This window comes from Protopterus annectens, chromosome 13.part0 (genome assembly GCF_019279795.1).
Source record: "Protopterus annectens isolate FY-2018-M chromosome 13.part0, PAN1.0, whole genome shotgun sequence".
NCBI lineage: Eukaryota > Metazoa > Chordata > Ceratodontiformes > Protopteridae > Protopterus > Protopterus annectens.
Window position 1 is genome coordinate 1,201,086,126 of NC_056747.1, and position 23,384 is coordinate 1,201,109,509.

At 40.6% G+C, this 23,384-nt stretch overlaps 1 protein-coding gene across 1 annotated transcript in view; it reads right to left on the reverse strand.

Moving 5' to 3' along the window:
* ACE (angiotensin I converting enzyme) overlaps positions 1 to 23,384 on the reverse strand; it is an 806,509-nt gene that overhangs the window by 187,734 nt on the left and 595,391 nt on the right. Inside the window, exon 19 of the mRNA XM_044055209.1 lies at positions 12,903 to 13,072. Coding sequence (XP_043911144.1) covers positions 12,903 to 13,072 — 170 coding nt within the window. The remainder of the gene's footprint in view (positions 1 to 12,902; positions 13,073 to 23,384) is intronic.

Sequence of the window (23,384 nt, forward strand, 5' to 3'; positions counted from 1 at the left end):
AGGCATATGTTGGAGTCCCTTGATCTTCTTAGTTAGAAACCCCTGAGGTCTCTCCAACTGCTGCAGGTGCTTTATGAGGTACATGTCAAAAGGGGCATTATACTCAATTATGGACCTGATTAGTAATGAGTATAGAGGGATTATAACCTCCTTTGCTCAAGAGGCGATGCCTTTGCTAATCAAGTGTTCTACATAGAAAGCTTTCTTTACTACAGTAGACACATTGTGGTCAAACTTAAGGTCACAGTCTACTTGTGATCCCAGATCTCTTTCCGGTTTGTAGTTATATAGGATATTGTAGTTAATTTGTGAAGGAACATTGTTTTTACCAAAGGGAATGATGATGCATTTCTTTGCATTCAGTTTGAGACTGTGACTAAGATACCAGTCACTGGTCTGTGTAAGACCCTCCTGAAGTATACTGACATCATTTGGGGATTCAGTAATTGCACCCAGTTTGCAGACATCCTCAGACTTGGTCAGTCACAGCCCCTTAATTTTGGCCTGAGCTTCTGAGAAGTATATACCAAACAGTAGGGGGTCCAGCACTGAGCCTTGTGGTACCCTGCTGGTGACAGGTTTGCTGGTTGATGTGGAGTGAACCACTTTTATAGTGTGTGACTAGTGTGTGAACCATTTGGCAACCCATCTTACAACAAAGGGGTTTACATTCAGTTTGCTAAGTTTATCAGTAATGCCTGAGTGTGGAACTGTGTCAAAGGCCTTGGTCAAGTCAAGATATGCTGTGTGCACAGATTTGCTTTTGTCAATGGCTCTGATCACATTTCTAACAAAATCCACCAGATTTAACAGGCAGGATCTGCCCTTGACGAAGCCGAATTGGGTTGGATTCAGGGTTTGGAGGTCACCTGTGTCTTTATTTATGAGGTCCATGATGATATGCTCCATGGCTTTACAGACGAGGCTAGTCAGACTTATGGGTCTATAATTCCCTGAGCCTGTTGCTAAGCCACCTTTGTTGAGAGGAATAACTGTTGCTGTTCTCCATTCCATGTGAACCCAATCAGTGGTTAGGCTGTGATTGAATAGGGCACTTAATGGTGATACTAGTTCATGTTTTAGTTTGCTTAGAAGACAGCCTGGGATGGCATCTTTTCTCGTAGAGGCTGTGTTTTTTACCTTAGACAAGGCTTTAATGACCTGCTCTTTGGATATGTAGGGTGTGGTGGGGGTTGGGGGCAAGGTTTGTGATAAGTTTGGAGGGGATAAGGGATTGACATTTTTGACAAATCTGTCCACTAGCAGGTTTGCTATCTATGCAGGATCAGAGTGCATGTATGATACTGTTAGTCACTAGTTTGGCACATTCTTGGGTCCTACCTTTTAAGCTACGCACATAGTTGAAAAAGGCTTTATGAGTATCCTTGGCTGTGATTGCTAAGTTTTTCTCAAAGTTACACTTAAAGGATTTGACATGTTGTCTTATTTGCCTGTTGAGGCTAAGGAGGGTGCTTTACCATTGTTGGGGCCTTGCCTTAATTTTCTTAGACAGCAACATTTTGCATTTATTGTAAAGTTCATTGATGCTGGATGTCCATCTGGGTGGCTTTTTTACTTGGGGTTCTGGCTTTGATTCTCTCTGGAGCTGCCTAGTCTATACACTTATACAAGCGATTATACAGGGCTTTAGTGTAAGCTTTGGTGTAGTTACCACTTCCAGATGGGGGTGGGTCTTGGAATGCATTTATAACATCCCCTAGGATGGTATAGTTTGCTTTGGTGAAGTTTTTTTGTCTGACTTCACCATTTGTGAGCTTTGGTATTATTGTCAGTTTGAAGAAGACTTATTTGTGGTCAGATTGAACTAATGAGTGTCTGACAGTTGTGGTGGTCCATCTGTTTGTCATGTTTGTGAGGACCAGATCTAGTATGTTTGTTTCTCTTGCTGGGGTTTGAACAATTTATTACAGGGCATTTGCATTAACAAAGTCAAGGAACTTTTGAGCTGGTCAGTTATGGCTAGAGTAGGTTTCCCAGTTTGGTGGGATAATTGAAATCCCCCATGACCAGAGTGTTTGGCAATATTTGAATTGACTCCAGTTTGGTCAAGTAGGCCTTGTGCACATCATGATCCATGCAGGGGGATCTATAACTAGCTATGACTTGAATGGGGGTCATACCCATAGTAATCTGAGCATGGATTAACTCCATGGAGTTGTACAGTCTAACTAGTCTGGATGTGCATTTATCTCAGTATAGATAGAAACACCGCCTCCTTTGGTTCTCACACATTCGTTTTGTGGTCTGAAGGTGTGGAAGCCATTGTAGCCTTGCAAGGCTGGGGTACTGTCTGAGGCCTTGAACCAGGTTTCTATGACTGCACAGACAGACATCTACATCCTCCAGTGATAGAACTGCTTCCGGGCTGTGCAGTTTTTGGTTTAAGTTACTAGCGTTTAGCAGCATAACCCTTATTTTGTTATCGTTGGCAATTTTCACGTCAGCAATTTTTTTTATGAGACCTTGTCTAAAAAGGCACTATGAGGGAGAAAAGAGCCTATGACAGCAGCTGAAAGCCTAGTGGTGCCAGGTGCAAACCATCTCGACAAAGCAGTGAGGTTTGTCAACCATGTCATCCCAGGCTGACAGAAACTGGATCCCCATTTGAATGACACCAAAAACTAAACCAATTATTGAAATTGATCATTTTGTGTTAATACTGTGGCATCATTCTAGGTGAGGGCATATGCTGCTCAAGGCTAGGGACATACCTGCCTGGAACACATACTTGGAGAGCTCAATCATGTCTTTCTTCATATAGTCCAGTGAGGTACGTCTCAGGTAATTTGCTCCAACATAAGCTATGACAGAGTCATAATGGTACTTGTTGACAAGAGACCTGAGTGCATGCCTGCATGATCTGATGAATCCTGGCAATGGACAGGCAGCTGACCTTGACTTTCTCCTTATCTAACTTGCTGAGTGGGACATCCGTGTGACTCACTATGGAGTCTCCAAAGACAAGAAAATTTGTTTTTTGAGTGTTACACCTTAAGGGCTTGGTAGGTGAGACACTGATGTTGCTGTGTGTCTTAGGTGCTGTGGAAACTGTGTTAGTTGTAGCAGTCTTTTGTTCTGGAGGTCTCTGGTGTTTCTGTAATTTTTTTGAGAGAACCTCCTCATATGTTGATTTATGTACTGGATGCGTACTATGTGTATCAGTAGTGGTACTATGTACATGAGTAGTGGTGGGTAGGTTCACAACCTCTTCAGTGTTACTGTTTTGAGTTTCTCCAAAACTGCATGTGAAACTCAAGGTATGGTCTGACAAAAAACCTGTAAAATGGATACATTACCTTTTTCTTTCTGGAATCTATCCCCTGAGGATATACCCCCAACATACTGTTTACTGCCACAACTGCCCTCTCACTGTGCTCCTGCTGGTCCAATGCATGTGTGATCAACACCCCCAGATCCGGTTCCTACTCCTACTCTGAAATGGCATTCATTCTCCTCTCTGACCTCACATCTGATACCTTTCTTTACACACTCTGAAATGGCATTCATTCTCCTCTCTGACCTCACATCTGATACCTTTCTTTACACAGAATGCTACTGTCACTCTCTCTTATCTGTTATTTCTGAAGAACCTATACCAAAGCATCTCTTTGACTCACCCTTTTTCTTATTGCCCCATGTTGCTGTCTACCTTGTTCCTCCTATATCACTGCTTACAGCTCCACCCTGTGGCATCCAAGCTCCTTGCATAATAGAGTTAGACTATCCATCCAGGCTTGGTCCAAGTCACCCTTGTTTATCTTTTGCTATATTCTGCATTTCAGAATCTACTATCTAAATACTGACCCTGTCCATTTCTGCTTCTCTCAATTTCCCATCCCCACTGTCATGTTAGTTTAAATGTACAGTCATTGAGATGTATCTTCTCAACCCAGTCCTAAACACAATTGCCCCTTTTGGGATAAGATGAAGCCTGTTCATTGCACAGAGCTGGTCTGTCTGATAGGTCTCCCCACATTTCTCCTTCTAGTTTTAAGCCTTTTTCCCTGTCCACAGCTACAGCCAGTCATTCAATCCCTAATCCTCTGCTTCCCATGTGTTTGTGGCAGTTGGTACAAGTAACACTTCTGAAAATGCTACCTCAGACCTGTTCCCGATATTTATGTGCCACCTCCTTAGCTTTGTTTGCTGCCAGCACAGTTGTCTTCTCTGACAGGTCATAGATGCCTAGATGCACCACAACATGTATCCAGCTTTCCCACTTGGTGATCAGTGTTCGCCTCCCTCTATGACTTACTCAGTCTAAGCCCTGAGACCAATTTTATAAAGAAGGAATGCCTCCTTTCTTGCTTGTCTAGATCCCTGATCCCCTTTGAGACTGAGTCTTCATATAAAAAACATCTTTCTGTTCCTCCCCCACACTGGATTTCCTCTCCTTTGTTTCATGTCCCATCCCACTACCCCTCCTATTTGTAACATTTCTACCTCTATTTTCATTTCCCCCAGTCTTCCTCCTGCCAGCTTGTTTCCTCTTTCCCTGTGGTATATGTAAGGTCTATCTCAGCCCTCCTGATCTCCCCCTACAAGTGCCCAGTACTGGTTCTTTCTGTCTCTCTCTCTTTCTTTGCTTCCCCCATCTGGCTGAGTGTTCCTGTCGGTCTACTTCCTCCCTGCCCAGTTCCTTCCCATTCACCCTTGGCATGTGTCTCATACAAATATAGTGCCAAGTAGTGAACTATTATCTTACAATTTAATTTGTTTGTGTCTTTCAGCTTTTCCTAATAATTATATTAAATATATAAAAAAGAAGGTGTGGACATAGACACGAATGTATATATGCATATATGAATATATTTATGCAGACGTAAAATAACGTTTATCGTACTTATTAAGATAGTGTCACCACTTACAATGTCTTCTCAACCTGCAGTAAATTTGTTGGGCTAATGTTTATTTACCTCTTGGGCGGCCACGGTGGTGCAGTGGTTAGCATTGCCGCCTCACAGCAAGAGGTTCTCCGGTCAGGTCAGCAGCTGTGCTCTCTCGAGTCTGCATGTCTCTCCCTCTGTGGTCGCTGGGTTCCTCCGGGTGCTCCGTGCTCCTCCCACATCCCAAATTGGGTGTAGTGTGCGTGTGTGTGTGTGTGTGTGTGGAAGGTTGGGCAACTGGCAACTCTGTAACTGTAAACTGCCATTGCCATTCATGCGGGACAAGGTGATCCGGCTGTGGCGACTCCAACCGAAAAAAAAAAAAGAAGAAGAAGAAGAATGTTTATTTACCTCTTCCTGTATTAGTCAGATAAACCCTTTAAGCACATGTGTTTCTTTTTGTACTGCCAACTCTGCGGTAAACAAAACTGAACCTGGTCAATATCAGAGTCAAAGAAACAACAAATGCCAGCTGAAGTCAAGCACATAAAAGAAATTGTATTGCCTATGCAGCACTAATAGGTTCATAGGTAGGTACTAGGCTATTGGCCCTAGGGCTTATATAAGCCTAGCCAAACGGTACCCTGGCTTTCGCCACCCAAGAAAATTATTTTCCTGTTCCCTGTCGAGCAGAGCCACAGAAGTGATCCCCGGGGTGAATTTCCAATCTCCCAAGCAATCATCAAGATTTTTCTTGAAGAGTGCTAATGAGCAGCTTTGTTTGATATAGACTGGTAGTTTGTTCCACAGTATGGTAAGTCTCTGGGACAGGAATCTATCCCTCCAGCATGTTCTGCTTATTGTGGTGGCAAGATTTAGTTCCCTAGAGCTTGTAGCTCGGAGGGATTGGGATTTCTTTAAGTGGAGCATGTCCAACAGCTCTGGGTTTGACATAGATTTGTATGTTAGGCAGAGATCACATCTGAGTAGGCGATATGCGACAGAGTAAAGCTGGAGTTTTTTGAGACGGTCTAAGTAGGGCATCTGTTTGAGGCTGGTAATCCTCTTTGTGAGGTATTTCTGCGGCCTTTCCAGTTGTTGTAGATGTCTTGTGAGGTACATACCAAAAGGGGCGTTGTACTCTATAATGGGTCTAATGAATGATGAGTAGAGGGGAACAATGACCTCTTTTTTTTCTGGATGAGAAACCTTTTGTGATGAGGTGTGCCACGTAGAAGGATTTCCTTACTACTGTGGTGATGTGATTATCAAAGGAGAGACTACTGTCCACCTGTGTCCCAAGGTCTCTTATCACACTTTCGGTGTTAAGTAGACTACCGCCTATGTGGTAGTTCATGGGTACAGAGATTTTACCAAAAGGGATGACAATGCACTTTTTGGCAGGATGTCCACATCGTTAGGAGTTTTGATTATGCCTCCTAGTTTGCAGTCATCTGTGAACTTTGCTAGCCAAAGACCTTCTGTGTCAGCCTGTACTTCAGAGAAGTAGATACCAAACAGGAGAGGACCCAGGACTGAACCTTGTGGTACTCCACTTGTCACTGGTCTGAAGTTGGATTTAGAGTCTGCTACTTTCACAGTGTGGGTTCTGTCAGTGAGCCAGTTAGCAACCCATCTTGTGACACAGGGATTTATACCTAGTTTAGTGAGTTTATCTATAATTCCAGAGTTGGGTATGGTGTTGAAAGCCTTGGTGAGATCTAGATAGGTTGTGTGAACCACCTTACACTCATCGATGGCTTTGGCGACCACTTCAAAGAAGTCTATCAGGTTTAGAACACATGATCTGCCTTTTACAAACCTGAACTGGGTAGGGTCCAGTGTTTGGAGATTACCAATGTCATTGTTTATAAGTTCCATGATGATACGTTCCATAGCCTTGCAGACCAGACTCGTCAGGCTAATGGGGCGGTAGTTCCCGGGGTCTGTGGTGGCTCTCCCTTTGTGGAGTGGGATAACCATTGATGTGTGCCATTCAGTGGGCACAAAGCCTGAGGTGAGGCTATGATTGAACACGGTACTTAGATGGGGTGCCAGTTCATTCTGTAGTTTGTGTAGAACGCAGCCTGTGATGTTGTCAGGTCCCATGGATGCTGTGCTTTTGGCTATGGAGAGTGTTTTTTACCTGTGCAGCCATGATTACAGGAACTTTGCATTCTTCCGGTATAGAGATGGGCCTTTAGGGGGTGAGAGAGGGGTAAAGTTAGCACTGAACCTATCTGCCAGGATGTTGGCAATATCAGTTGGTTCTGTATATTTAGTGCCATTGTGCTGTAACTCAGAGCAGATTTGAGCGTTGCCATTGAGATTCTTGACATAGCTATAGAATGCTTTGTGATTGTCTTTAGAATCAGTGGCAGTTTTGTTTTCGTAACTAGCTTTGGAGGATTTTATGAGGGATCTCAGCTTCTTGCTGAGGCTGACCAGGGAGTTCCTCCAATCATGGGATTTTACTCTTTTTTGCAACAGTTTCTTTCTTCTGTTGTAGAGTTTGTTTATGGCAGGGGATGACCAGACTGGCTTCCTTTTTTTGGAGGATAGCATCTTGGTTCTGTTAGGGATTGCACGATCCATGCACTCGTGTAAGTGCTCATAAAGTGCATTTGTATAGGATTCAGCAGTCCTACCTCTATTGTCCATCATCATGGCTGTCATGACGTTTGCCACTTTTGTCTTAAGAAGCGTGAAGTTGGCTTTGGAGAAATTTTTTATGGTGGTTTCCCTAATGGGGGGTGGGGGTGGGATGTGGATGTCTAGGGTGATTAGCTTGTGGTCAGATCTGACCAACGAAGAATTGACCTCTGGTGTGGAACACCAGTTGCCCATGTTGGTAATGACCAGGTCTAGGATATTGCTGCCCCTGGTGGGGGTGTGGATAAGCTGATCCAAGGCGTTGGAATTTATGAATTCCAGAAAACGTTGAGCACAAGAGTTGGTACATGAGTAGTTTTCCCAGTTAATGGTGGGGTAGTTGAAATCACCCATTATCAAGGTGTTAGAGATCTGTAGCAAGCTACAGTTTGTATTGTGGTCTTGTCCAGAGTTAGTTGCACTTGGATAATCTCGGATGCATTATGCTGAGCAACTAGCCTGGAGGTGTGCATATCCTTAATGAATATGGACACGCCTCCACTTTTAGTGTTTTGGTCCAGGTTAGGTGGCCGAAAGGTGTGGTATGAATTATAGCCTGGTAATGCAGGGGGCCTTGAACCAGGTCTCTGTCACTGCACAGATGTCGATACTCTCCATTTTAAGGAGTGCCTTGAGTGAGTGCATTTTGAGGTTTAGACTTAGAGCATTGAGTAGCATTACCCTCAGATTTTTGCTTGCTTGTACCTGTTTTGGTGGTGAATTTAAAAATATAAAACATTTACATACTGCTGCATGAAAAGTGTTTTTATATAGTTAACCTGAGCAAGCATTTATTATTTATTTTCAGAGACAATCCAGAAGCACTGTGCATTTAATAACTTGCTCACAATAACAGAAAAAAACAACTGGAGTGTGATGAAATCAAACTCAGGGCTATAGAATGAAGCTTGATTGGGACTTCATAGCATTTTCCTCTGAACAAATGTCATCAGGCCAACAAATAGCACCCCTTATTGGCCTAATCAGGTCACCATTTTGAGGAATGTGGAATGGATTTTGTCCACTACAAAATACTTAGTATGTTTGTTTGCCAATCTGCTCTGAACAGAAGCTCTGCACCAGCAGTGTTATTTTTAAGTTCACCATAGATTTTCTTTCTGAGTATTAGCTTTCCATATCTAAGCTGCAAGGAAATCACTGCTGAAAATCTTAGAAGGCTTGAATATGCATATTTGTTTTTTTAAGTTTTATGTATACTACATGCTTGTTACACATTAGTTAGGAATGGGAGAAAGTACATTGCCAAATTTCAAGTTTAAGACAAGACAGGCTTCATACATTTATAGTCCTAATGTCATTGTGCAGTGATGAGTTTACATTATGCTTCATGTTCTTTGAGGACTGATTATGCAGATATTGCTGTGTGTGTTGGGGGGGGGGGGTACCTGTGTGCAGATGATACACTTATGATCTCTGTTTATGTGTTACTGTTTGACTATGGACAATGGATGAATAAAATGACATTTCCAGCATTTTACATCAGGTGCTGAGTTGCAGTGAAGATCAGTAAACATTGCATTTTACATCAGGTGCTGAGTTGCAGTGGAGATCAGTAAACATTGCATTTTACATCAGGTGCTGAGTTGCAGTGGAGATCAGTAAACATTGCATTTTACATCAGGTGCTGAGTTGCAGTGGAGATCAGTAAACATTGCATTTTACATCAGGTGCTGAGTTGCAGTGAAGATCAGTAAACATTGCATTTTACATCAGGTGCTGAGTTGCAGTAGAGATCAGTAAACATTGTAGGACTACAATCATTGTTCTCGTTTATCTCTGTTTATGTGTTACTGTGTCAATCAATCACAGCCCTTAAGGCCAAACACCATGCCTGATACACTAGTAATAGGTGACTCTATAGTCAGACACACTGATGTCCCGCTTACCAGGCTGAACAAGGAGAGGGTGACTGTGAGCTGCCTATCGGGAGCTAGGATCCGCCACATAACACACGCACTCAGGTCACCCCAAAGCAAGTACAAATATGACTCCGTCATTGTCCATGCTGGCGTGAATGACCTGAGATGTACCTCCCTGGACTACATGAAAAGAGACATAGAGGAGCTCTCTGATTATGTAGCCCAGGCTGGTATGACCCTGACCCTGAGCAGCATCTTGCCCTCACCAAGAATGATGCCACAATACAAAGACAAGATGATCAGCTTTAATAATTGGCTCAAGTACTGGTGTCATTCTAAGGGGATCCAATGTCTGTCTGCTTGGGATGACATGTTGGACAAGCCACGCTGCTTCGCAAGGGACGGCTTGCACCTGTCACCACTGGGCTTCGGATATTGGCTAAGGCTCTTGTCACCCCTAGTGCCTTTTTTAGGCAAGGCTCAAAAGACAAACCCACCTCCTTAGAAAACAAAAATGGAAAAAACTAAGGGTAATGCTGCTCAACGCCAGAAGTCTAAATCTCAAGATGCAGGCACTCGATGCACTCCTCAGTATGGAGAACATCAACGCCTGTGCAGTAACTGAAACCTGGTTCAAGGCTCCTGAGAGCACCCCAGCTACCAGGCTATACCTCTATCATGCTTTTCGCCCCAAAACCCGGGCCAAACCACAAAGGGAGGGAGTGTCCATATTCATCAAGGACACCCACACCTCCAGGTTAGTAGCAACACATGAAGCATCGGAGACCATACAGGTGCAACTAACCATAGGAAAACTGCTATACAACTGGTAGCATGTTACAGACCACCCTCCCAATCTCAGGAACCCCACTCAGCCTTCCTGAAGACATTGGAGGATATGAATGTATCACAAAATACCATCATACTGGGAGACTTCAACTACCCTAACATAGATTGGGTACATTATTCTAGCCCTAACACCCTAGCCCAAAGGTTCCTGGAATTCATAAATTCAAATGCACTGGAACAACTAGTCACCTCTCCTACTAGGGAAGATAATATACTAGACCTGATCATCACAAACATGGGGACAAAATGCTCCACACCGGAGGTATACCCTCACTAGTGAGATCTGACCACAAACCAATCACCCTGGATATACATATCCCACCTCCACCCCAGCACAAAAGACCACAGTGAAAAACTTCTCAAAAGCAGACTTCACTCTTCTTAAGACTGAGATGGTATCCTTTAAGCCCACTGGGCCAGTGGATACCACATCCCACAATGCTGAATCCTTCACAAATGCTTTCTATGGACATCTCCAAGAATGCATGGATCATGCAATCCCAAATAAATCCAAGTCCCTCTCCACCAAAGGCAAGCGTCCTGTCTGGTGGACCTCAGCCATTAACAAATTGTATAACAAAAGAAGGAAGCTACTGCACGACAGAGCAAAATCCCATAAAGGGAAGACATCTCTGATCAACACTAGCAGAAAACTACATTCTCTCATAAAAACATCCAAGGCCAAATTTGAGAGAAAAATTGCTAAGGACACTAAAGATAACCACAAAGCCTTCTTCAGCTATGTTAGAAACCTGGGCAGAAACCCTCAGATATGCTCAGAGTTAGTTCACAACAACAAAAAATACACTGAACCCACAGATATTGCTAACATTCTGGCTGACAGGTTCAGTGCAAATTTCTCCCCTCCCTCACCCCCAAAAGAAGAAATATTTATCCCAGCTGAATGTAATCTCCCTGTCATCTCAGATGTCCAGGTGAGAGCCGCCCTCAGCAAAGCTAAAAACACAGCCTCAATGGGACCTGACGGTATCCCGGGTTGCGTGCTACATGAACTCTAAGAGGAGCTAAACCCGCACATAAAAATGCTATTTAACCTTAGCCTTACTACAGGATATGTACCTGAACACTGGCGTACAGCAACAGTGGTCCCACTCCACAAAGAGGGTGCCTCTACAGACCCTGGGAACTACCGCCCCATAAGCTTAACCAGCCTGGTCTGCAAAGCTATGGAAAGAATCATTATGGAACTCATAAACAGAGATATTGGAGACCTACAGACACTTGATCCCACCCAGTTCGGCTTTGTAAAGGGCAGATCATGCCTTTTGAACCTGGTTGACTTTTTTGAAACAGTCACTAGAGCCATTAATGAGGGCAAAGCAGTCCATACAGCCTACCTGGACTTGGCTAAGGCCTTCGACACAATACCCCACTCAGGCATCATAGATAAGCTCAACAGCTTAAATGTAAACCCTTATGTCACTAGATGGGTTGCAAACTGGCTAAAGGACAAAACCCATAAAGTTAAAATCGCTGGAGCAATGTCAGACTCAAAGCCAGTCACAAGTGGTGTCCCACAGGGATCTGTCCTGGGACCCCTCTTGTTTGGCATTTATTTCTCAGATGTTAAAGCAAACATGGGAGGGTTGTGGCTGACAAAGTTCGCAGATGACTGCAAACTAGGCGCCATAGTCGATACACCAGCAGACACATACATCCTACAAAAAGGCCTCACAGAAACGAACAACTGGTGCTGGAGTCATGGCCTTAAACTAAATGCCAAAAAATGTATAGTCATCCCCTTTGGGAAAAACAAAGTACCCACAAATTATCACATAGACAGCAACCCACTGAGTATGGAAAAAGTAATCAGAGACCTAGGGACTCAAGTCGACAGCGACCTCGCATTTGACACCCACGTTGCCAAAGTGGTTAGAAAGACATTCTACCTTGCACACCTTATCATGAAGGGATTCACATCCAGATCCAAGGATGTCATTGTACCCCTATACTCCTCCCTCATCAGACCCATGATTAAGTACAATGCCCCATTTGGTATATACCTCACCCGGCATTTGCAACAGCTGGAGAGACCACAAAAGTACCTCATCAAGAGGATCAATGGTCTCCAACATATGACTTATTCTGCCAGACTAAAGAAACTCCAGCTCTATTCAGTAGCATACTGTCTGCTCAGAGGTGATCTGTGCCTGACGTACAAGGCCATGTCCAATCAGGAACTGATGGACATGCTCCACCTCAAAAAATCCAAATCCAGCAGAACCACGAGAGCTAAAGACTTAAACTTCGGCACAAGTATGAATAGGACATGCTGGAGGGATAGATTCATAACCCAGAGGCTTCCCATGCTCTGGAACAGAATCCCAGTTCATGTTAGGCAGAGCCCCTCACTAACTCTCTTCAAGAGAAATCTTAATGAGTGGATGGGAGATCATAAGTTTACCCCAGGGGTCACATCTGTGTCACTACTAGACAGGGGCACAGTAAACTAATTTTATTATATAAGGGGACCTTCACTGTGTCACTACTAGACAGAGGCACAGTATTCTAAATCTATTCTGTGCATTTTTGTACCATTTCATGGGGTGGCGAAAGCCACATCACTATGGCTAGGCTTACAAATGCCCCAGGGCAGATAGCCTAGTACTAAACTATGAAACTATGAAACTATGTTTGAATATGGACAATGTACCTGAAGTCTTTCCTGTTGTAGAAGTCCCAGGCTGAAGCATGGCAAACCACCTCACGATTACTTGGCTTTTCAATCATAGATTTGTCCCAGAATTCCTGAGGCATTTCAAGGAGTCCAAGAGATTTAAAGAAGTTGTCTGACTCTTGAAACATAATTTTGGGAGTCCAACCCTAAAGCAACACAGGAAAAGTAGAATTTATTAATGAACTAATGCTGAAATAATATTCTATAACCATTAATCCATGAAAGATGTCAGAGAAGGTTGTCATAATTAGAAATTCAGCTGAAATTATCATTGCAATTTAACCAAGATTCATTTACTTATTTGTTAACTAGATTAGTGGACTAGTCTAGCAGATTTTTTTTAAGCCATAAAGCAACAAGGTAGAAACACAAGATTACATATGTGGAAACACTGATACAGAAGAGTACAGCAATTAATGATCATGATATTCATTATGTATTACCTTTAGAGTAAACATCTTCACTGAATGTAGGCAAATAAAGATAAAATATCTAGGTTAACCCTATTAGGAATAAAGAAACCTTAGGTTTTAACCTGTGCCCAAGACATATTTGCATTTTGCAGAAGGAGTTAGAAACGCTGGAATATTTATATAAAAACACCATGCATGTAGTCCTCACTATTCATGGGAGAAGATGTTAAGCTGTTCAGGTTCATGAAACAAAGGCCAGCTCCCCTGCTGCCTGGTGGGAGTAAGCAGGCAAATCCTGTACCAGTTCCCAGTCTGCCATCACTTTAAAAAGCAGTGAGTGCACTGCAACCTAAGCTTGCTTGCCGCAGAGTCAACCTAAACTTGCTTGCCGCAGAGTTACAGTAATTACACAGAAGAGTATGAGCAAAACATATACAAGACCATCTGATATATGTGTGACAGGGAGCATGTACTTCTGGCTAGGTGTGCCACTTTGGTGCTCAGTATTAATGTCAACTCACATTACTGAGTCTGTTATATTCTGCAGTTGCATGATGTTTGCTGGTGGCCCAAATACAGGAAGTGGAGGTATGTAAATAAACTTAGGCAGTAATGCATTTTTAAAGGATTGCAGTGGTAGTGGTGAGAACCTTAAAAAATTATCTGCTTTTGATTTTCTATGCAGTATTAATTTTTTATAGTAATTATATATTAATTTGTTCGACCCATAAATGGCCTGCTTGTTGATAATACACTAACATAATTTTGTTTTTTTGTAAGTGTTTTTTTTCCTACATATGCCCTGTGTCTCCAGAAGATTGTGCCACACTCCAGCACTCTTTTTCAGGATCTTCTTTCCATTCACTTGTAATAGCAGCACAGCTCTCAACCTCTTAGCACAAGAAATCTGCACAAAGCCTAAAATAATGATGGGACAAAGGCTCAAAAATAGGGATAGATTTTAAATATTGCTCTTATGAACTTAGAAAATTATTAGAATAACAGGCTCTGTGTAAGCATACATTTTCTGGAGGACATAAAATCTGAAACTCAAATGTCTGCCATTATTTATTTACTTCAGTCCTCACTGATTTTGCCAGAAAACCACAAATTTTATGAGGGAGGTTTGGCAGTACTCAGAATTGCTTCTTTCTTTCAGAATCACAGATCAATGATCAGTAGTTATCTTCTAGTTACTGTTACAATGTTGTCGTCTTTACTTTCATGTAGAAGCACTTAGCCTTTTCTTTCAGATGCAGTACATGATTATATTATGCTCATGCAAGATTTTTTTATTGTTTTGGGTATAAAAGTTGTCATACCGCTCAGTAGTTCAGATTCACTTATTGATATTTCTCAAGTTACTGCCGTACACTATTCATGAATAAATCTGATTACTGCAGCAAGCCTTTGTATCAGAAGCTTTCGCTGTATTAACAGCTATTTTTGAAGGCCAGCTTAACTTGCAGTTACTTAGCTTCAGGGCCTCTTCTCTACATTCATCTCCTCTCATCTTCCACTTGTGGTTCAGTTCCAGAACTTCCAACCTCAGCTGTTTTTGACATGACATGGTAAAATACTTGTAACTTCCAAGAAACTAAGTAAGTTTACGAACCAAAAGAATTAGGACTCTCCATATCTTCTTATATAAGTGATTATTTAGGCAAATATCTTAAATTTTGGTAGGCAGTAGTATGTAATAGTCAGTGACACATTCCAAGAGAAAGTTCATGACCTTTCAGGTAAACCTAGTTTGTTGTGCTCTGAAGGAGTAGAATAGCACAGGGATGCCACAGAAATAGGGTTGCCAACCGTCCAGAATTCTTCCGGACTGTCCAGAATTAAGGGACACTGTCCGGAAGAACAGAAAATGCCTGTGTTGTCCAGAAAAAATGGTGCACTGTGCACATTTTCATTTAGTTTTAAAAAATTACATTTTTTTTTTTTAGGGGCGTTCTTCTTTAAGAACTCCCTTTGCGTCCAGGTGCAAATAACAAAAACAGTGTCTTTGAGACTGTTTACGTCTGTCTACTCACTGTCTTTCACGCGCGCGGCATTTGAATTATAAAGAAGACGGACTGTATGCTGAAAAGCCCCAGGCAAAGCATGAGTCCGGCTGGTGTTTGCTCTGAGTTTTCTCTAATCCAACACTGCGGCACATGTAAGTTCAGTTTTTTTTTTCCCTCAGTTCATACTGTGTTGTATTTTAATGGGGCAGTCCTGAGAGTATGTCCTCCTATGATGCCTAGTAGTAACTATGAACCTGTTTTCCATTTGCCATCCGTTTCCTATTGCAATATTACCAACAGCTTACCATTTTTTAACGTAACATAGGCAATCAATTCTTCAAGGGCAGCATGCATTGATTTGTTGTAGATGAAACACTGAAATATAAAATTGTTTGCTAGCAGCAACTTTTCATTAGTTGCAGATCTCTTTAATGTGGAATTTAGATGATGTTTTACTTCTGCACTCTGCAGAGATTGTGCATATTGACTGATATTGGTGGATTTTAATGACATAAGTATGAGTGGCCATTTATGGTTGAAATGTTCTGAATTGGGCAGTTTTGTCATTATTGGTTCATGTGTTTTGTTTCAATGCTTATTGGCAAAATGTTTACAACTATAAATTTAACACACAGTCTAACAAGTGGTGCTGTTACTGTCATTACATCATCACTGTCGAAAATAATAAGGCTTGTTGAGGGCAATGTGTTTGTGTGTGTGTCTAAAAGCTGCAAGTTGAATGTTAGCCATATGTTTTTCATTCGCTTATCAATGAGAAATCAGAAGTGTACAGAAAAGTATCTACCATTTTTGAGAGGTAGTTGGTATATGAAAAGAGCACCTATAGCATTACTTCTGCCTGATTACTGATGAGGCTTGTTGAGCAGCAGTGGCTGTCAAAGAGCAATATAGCTATCTTATTTATGTGAAGACTTCACTGTCACATCTCATCTGATGATGTACCCTCTCTAAAGGGGCATGCATAGTCATCTGGGACAGTACGTATGTGGGTGTTTTGTACTCAAGTACCCTATTAGAACTCTCTGGATTTTTAGTGTGAATTGGTTTAAGGGAACTAACATAAGGCCATTTTCATACGGTTAACATATCCAACTTTTTAGAGGATTGTGTTGCCACAGCCTGGCAATATATGCTATTTAAGTATATCAGTAATATGCCAGTTTTGTTTCATTAGAGATTCTACATGAGCATGAGCGTACCAGTCTTAAAGTTGTGATGGCTGCTAATTCATGTCTGCTAGCTGTTATTATGTATTAAAATTTAATACAATCAGGAAGGTGAATCAAAGAACTTTTGCTTGGCTTTAAAAATGAAGAAACCCAAAGGTAAACTTAATCCACCACTGGCCAGATGCATTTTCTTTGAATGTAGGTTTCAATGCTGTTTCAGTGAATGTGAGTTTTAAAGGCAAAGAAGTATTAAAGCTATGTCTGTTTATGAGAGACTGTATTGCTTGTTTAGCAAATGGCTATTAGTCTTTGTGCTGTAAAATTAGAAATAAAAGTTTTACATTAAATCCAAGTATCTGTAATCACTGTAGAAGTAAAGCCGAAAACAGTATGCACACAGAGTTTTGAACAGTATTTATGGCAACGGGGGAGAAATGGAGAGATAGCCAAGTAATGTGACACCGGAATGGCTGTGTGTGTGTGTGGGGGGTACCGCATGCGTGTGGGGGGGCTCATGTGTGGGGGGGGTACCGCATTGTGCTTTCATGTACATGTTCAGAATTTTTGACATGAAAAGTTGGCAACCCTACACAGAAGGTAAAACGACTTAAGTCATTTATTCATTTGCAGGTGTTAGTGTGAGGTCATTTTGTGGAGAGGAAAGGGATATGAGGATACTTTGGTTGGGCAGTCACCTTATTTGTAACCTAATCCAGCCAACCATCTAAATATTTGAACTGTGTTACTCAAATGACCAAAACCAAGACAGTTACAGAAGTGTAGCTGATTCAACCAGCACCCCAACACTCAGCTCTTCAAGTGAAAAGCAAAAAAATAAAAAAAAAACACTTCACTGTAATAAACTGATTAATACATGGTAAGTGATCAGTTGGAACTACACCCCTCCCCAGATCTTCCATTGAAGTGAGATGTTATTTTCAGTAAAGCAAACCAGAATATCTTGGACCACAGCTTTGAACTTAAGAGGAAAATTCTTATTATTTTTCACACTAATTACTGAAATAAAAATTAGGAAGGGTTCAAGGAGAGGTCTTAAGTAAGTAACAGCAGAGTGTGTCTGAGTAATTCTTACCCAAAAATGAAGGGAATGTTAGGGAAAAAAATTAAGGGGATTTTTTGTGGATTTTAGCACAGCTACCCTTTTACATTTTTGATCGCAACATTTTGGGTAGTCTTTAAGTTGTTGTACTTTTTCCCAAAGGGAGAAGATCTTTACAGCTTTAACTGCAGTTCTTGAGAGCTTACATTTATGTAGAGATGTGTCATATATGGAGTTAGGACCAGTATCCTTGCATTGCTTCTATGTGAAATCATGAGCACCCTTTATAAGCCATATGCAGTGGTTTGTACATTTTTGTTGTGCTGAGCAGGAACTGCTTGCAAAAAGAACATTAGGAAAGTGACCTACAGCTTATTAACACTGGATTCTAAGAGTGCAGCAGACATAGCAGTTATGACGAGGCCAAACAGCTCACTCTTCCTTAACTGGCAAATCAATCCTTCTGTAATTCAGGCAGGTTCTGCCTCTAGCTTTGGAAAGCACACTAATATCTCACAGTTGTACCAACCTCATTACATTTGTTTTGTATATTGGTAATTGGTATATTGTAAAGTGTCACCACTAGAGCAGATTATTGCACATCATTGCTTATTTAGCAACACAAGAACACAGTTTTGACAATGATAGTAATAATGATCATAATTAACAGTGGTAAGTTTCTATTGGCCATACACAAAAAAACATTCCTTAGGAAGACGGATTTTAACTGTTCACAGTCACCCAGTGCTGTCAGAAGTCCTGTTACCTCTTACCATGCATCAGCTGGTATATAAATGCATTGATTTCATTAAAGATAACGCCTACTTAGTTCAACGAATCTGCTTCCTAGCCTTCATTCCTGAATAAAGTGTAATTGATTTTTATGGAATAGCCTACGCCCTTCTGCCTTCATCCACTAAAATGTCTACATGTTTTCCCATGATTCTAGAAATGGACTACTACTTTGATTTCAAGAGCTCCTTAGGAAGCTTGTTCTATTTATGCATTCATAATGTTGTGGGTGATAAAGCACTTCGATAATATAAAGAGAAATCAGGCAGAAGGTTCCAGTAAAAAAACATAAACTAACTGCACTTCACCACATTTTGTGAGTCTTCCTCTACTAAATTGTGTTTCTTTGCTCTGTACCGCTCCTATTTGGAAGAGCTCTGCCTTCTTTGACTTAGAACTTTCCTGATTCAACTGAGGTACTCTGGACTTACGTTACACAAACTTAGAGGATTATGATCAGGTTGCAGATCACAACCAAATTCTTAATATGTTTGAGAAACGGATTTAAGAAATTTACCTTGACAGGAAAGCTTCAGTGGTGAATTTCTCAAATTATATTCAAGAACTGATTAACAAGCAGTTATGAACAGAGACCTGATTATAAACCTTTCTAGCATTTGTAGCTTCAGCTACACAATGTATTACAATTTACAGGGGGAAAAAGCGTAAAAGTATGAAGTGTTTTACAGCTGTGTAATCTGGCTGCCACACAGCTTCCAGAAGTGAAATATACCTATGATCCACAGCAGCCTTACCAGCTGTTACTGATTGTTATTTATATATATATATATATGTATATATATATATATATATATATATATATATATATATATATTTTTTTTTTTTTGTGTGTGTTGGCAGTAGGAAAAAAAACATCCTAAGGGGAACATTGTACTCGATGATTAGTCTGATGAATGCTGAGTGAAAAAGAGAGTGATTACCTCTTTAGATCTTGAAGATGTTTCTTTACAATTAGCTGTAGAAAAACAGAAGGACTTCCTGACCTGAAAACTGTTGTCATGTAATCATGAAGCCAAGTTCCCAGGCCCCTGATTGCATTTCCATTTTGTAGAGGTGTTCTGTTTGTACAGTTTAATGAGAAGAAAGGGACGTCTACACTTTGTATTTGTTTGAGCCCACTCTTAGTACAGCAAGAGTTTACTAGAAACAGTTTGTTCTGAGGGTTCTGGATGTTAGGGGGTGGCTTAGCAACAACCTCCAGTTTCAAAGAATTCTTGTCTCTCTGCTTGGAGACCTGAAGAAAAGTCTAAAAAGGCGTAGTCCCAGCACCAAGCTCTGAAGGATAATGCTAGTCACTTTCATACTTTCTGATGGAGTGCCTACATCTTGCACGGCATGGGTTCTATCTTTCAGCTGATTTGATATCCATCTTACTACATGTATATTATCTTTTAAATCATTTAGCTTCTTCATAATAACAGCATGTGGAATAGTGGTGAAAGACATGTCCAAGTCAATACACACTGGGTGCACTGCATGTCCAACATCTGCAACCTTTGTAACCCTTTAAAAGAAATTTATCAGCTTCAGTAGACAGGATCTACCCTTTACAAAGCCAAACTGCCAGGGGTGAAGCCTAACAAGATTCTTAATATCACAGTGTATGAGGTCAGTTACAGTACATTTCGTGGCTTTGTGGATGAGGCTTATAAGACTGATAGGTCAGTAATTACCCTTATGCAGGGGCATCATCACTGCTATGTACCACTCACAAGGGTCAAAACCAACAGCTAAGGTTAGGTTAAGAGTTTAAAGAGTATGTCTGCAAGGGTATCTTTAACAGTTTTAACTAAACAACCAGGAGCCCAGAGGAAGCATCTTTGGTCTTGGTTAGTACTTTCAGTAAATGATCTTTAGAGATAACTGGGGGAGTAAGGGATTCAGGTATTTCAGGGCTTTGAACAGGAGTTTTGGAAGTGAAGTTGGCATTAAATTTATTTGCAAGGATGTGGATTATGCCAATTGTTTCAGAAGAAGGAGACGTCGCTATGAATGCATTCAAAGCACTATGTAATATTTTTCTTAGTTTTATAACACTGGTGAAGGAGTTATAATTATCTTTAGATTTTGAGGTCATTCTAAGTTCATGATCTCCTTTAGTGGACTTGATGGTATTTTTAATTTTTTATAATGCTTTTGATATTTTCCTTAAGAAGAAGGGTTTTGGATCTACTATATTTTAAGGAATTACAGTGAATCAGCAACTATATTCTTTAACAAGTACAAGCTTTGTGAAAGCTTAGATCATCAAAGAACATCATACTAAAACATACAAATTACTGTTGTTTGGTGGTGCATATTTTTCCAACTATGGTGATATCATCTGCAATAAAATACTCACTATTTTTAGTTATAAATATATGTGTTTTCAAAAATCAACCTTATTTTTCTGTCGTACATATAAGCACGGACCGGAGTTCCGCTGTGGCGACCCCTAACCGGGAAAAGCCGAAAGACACAAACAAACACACAAGCACTTACCTTCACAAAAATGGTAACACCAGATTGCTAACAAGTACTGTAATGCAGATGCCCTAATCTAGGCATTTTTATCATGCTGATTGTTAAGTAGAACCTTAGTCTGTTTGAATGATTGTTTTGTTACTGATTGTCTTAACCACAAACACCCTATAACAAAGAAATTCCCACTTATACTTGCCTGCAAATCATGCTTTTCAATGTCTGTTTAAGATGCTGTACATCTTGTATAATTTTACCTTACTAATTTATTGTGCTGGAATGACTGCATATGTACAGTTATGTTAATTTCTGTATTGGTAGTTTAACTGTTTATTTGCCTCTTGTACTGTATTTACTTATGGAGCTTGTCTCCCAGGCCTTCAGTCAAAATGGGCCCTAAGTCAGCAAATAAAACATATAAAAACTGTGTTCCTTGTAATTTTGCCGATTGAGTACAACTGCTTTTGTTTATTTATATTAATTATATTAAAGTAAAACAGCCCTTTACTTGAATATTTCACCAGTTTCTTAAGTTCTTCCTCATCTGTCCATGTTATAGGTAATGTATAGATACAGTTGCATAACCTTTGTGCTATCTGCAAATAGACATTTGTTTCGTATTAGTTTCTTCACAATGTCATTTTTATACATTTTGAAGAAAACTAGTTCTTACAGTGAACATCAGGATGCTCTGTTCATAACTTCCTCTTCTTTGTTGCGGACCTTACAAACAAATGCCCCTGGTGCCCTGTTATGTAGGTTTCACCCAAGTTGCCCTGCTGGGCCTTATTCCAAAAGAAGCAAAGCAGCACACTCATGTGTTATATGTATGGAGCTCTACTGAATACCTTGATAAAATGTTTTCTGGTTAGTTTGGTAATTCAATGAAAGAAATATTTTCATCTGCATGATCTGAGCTCTTGTGATTTAATTATGAAGTAAGTCCTACACCCGACTGGTTTCTAGATATAAAACGCATATTTATTTTGGAAATGTTTCCTCATTTTCCTGCTGCTAAGGTTTCAGGCTGACAGACAGGTGATTTTCTGCCTCTGCCTGTTTCAGTGGTTGAAGCAGATCATATCTGCCTTCCTTCAGTCCTATTATAGCATTGATCATAGATAGGTCAACAGTGTCAGTAGCTCAAATGTTTTGTCCTTCTGCAGTTTTACAGGTTATTTTAGAAACCTTTCTTCGGACAATAGATCGATAATGACCAGATACTTTTTTCCCAGAGGGCACTGCTCATACTCTTTTGCTTTAGTTACCCCTTTTCTATTTTCGGGAATACAAAGCAGACTTAATTATTCTGTATTCTGTTTAAAACTGGTTAGAAGTAATGCTGCCTTACAATCGCTCATTAAGTTGGCTTTACATTACCTTTAAAATGTGTCTGTGTTGTAAAAGAGGCAATTAGAGGCTAAGCAGGGCTAACATTAAAGTACTTTAGTCATTCTTCACCTTTTTATTCCAACAACGTATTAGTATTTGCTGACTTATAATGGCGCTGCACTAAACCTCATTATAATGAAACCCCTATTAGAAGAAGCTTGACTGCTGGTCCCTAGGGGTTCATTATAACAAGATTTCCCTGTATGTGTCCTAGTATTACATTACCAGCGCATTATCGCTTGTAAAGGGATTCAGGGTACAGTGTATAATAAAAAACTGTTTTAATTTTCTTCCTTCTATTTTCTAGTTACAGAAATATTGTTACCGCTTACATGCTTCTTAATTTACACATTATCTTGCTATCTTGGGGGCCTTTGCTCTTGATGGCAGTCACTGTAAATTGTATAACATGATTATATGTAAACATGTTGCAGCAAATAAGGAACAGAACAAGAAAAATACATGTTGATGATAGAATTCAAGCTATTGTCGGGGTCTTGCCACCATAAGGGTTGAGACAGGATTAAAACAGTTAAAGGGACACAGCAAATGGTATAGATCCTTAGTCAAAGATCACATATCAAGAGACTATAGGCCTTCAAATAAAAACCTTAAGGGAAATAAAATGCATAAGACAAAAAAAATCTGACTTGTTAAAAAACTTGCAAAGTAAATGGGAGAAGAATGAGAAGGTATAAATAAAGATGAGGTACAGGATATAGAACAGTATTTTTCAAATGGTGAGATCAGTTTCCCTGCAGAGGCTGCAGTCTGTTTCAAGGGAGGTTAAAGCAAGTCTGACAATGCTGTGAACTCATAATATTAACTATTTGGTATTGTTTTTTCATGTAGGATTAGCCTAATACAGAAAGATATTCAGTGAATGTGTGCCTTGACTACAAACCAATATTAAAAGAATATTGCTCCAGGCTTTTCTGAGTGTGTGTGTGTGTGTGTGTGTGTGTGTGTGTGTGTGTGTGTGTGTGTGTGTGTGTGTGTGTGTCTGTGTGTGTGTCTGTGTGTGAGTACATGCCTGTACATATGTGTATACATTGTGTGTTTGTGCATGTGTGCTGCACATGCACATGTGTGTGTGTGTGCCTGTGTGTCTGTGTGCGTTG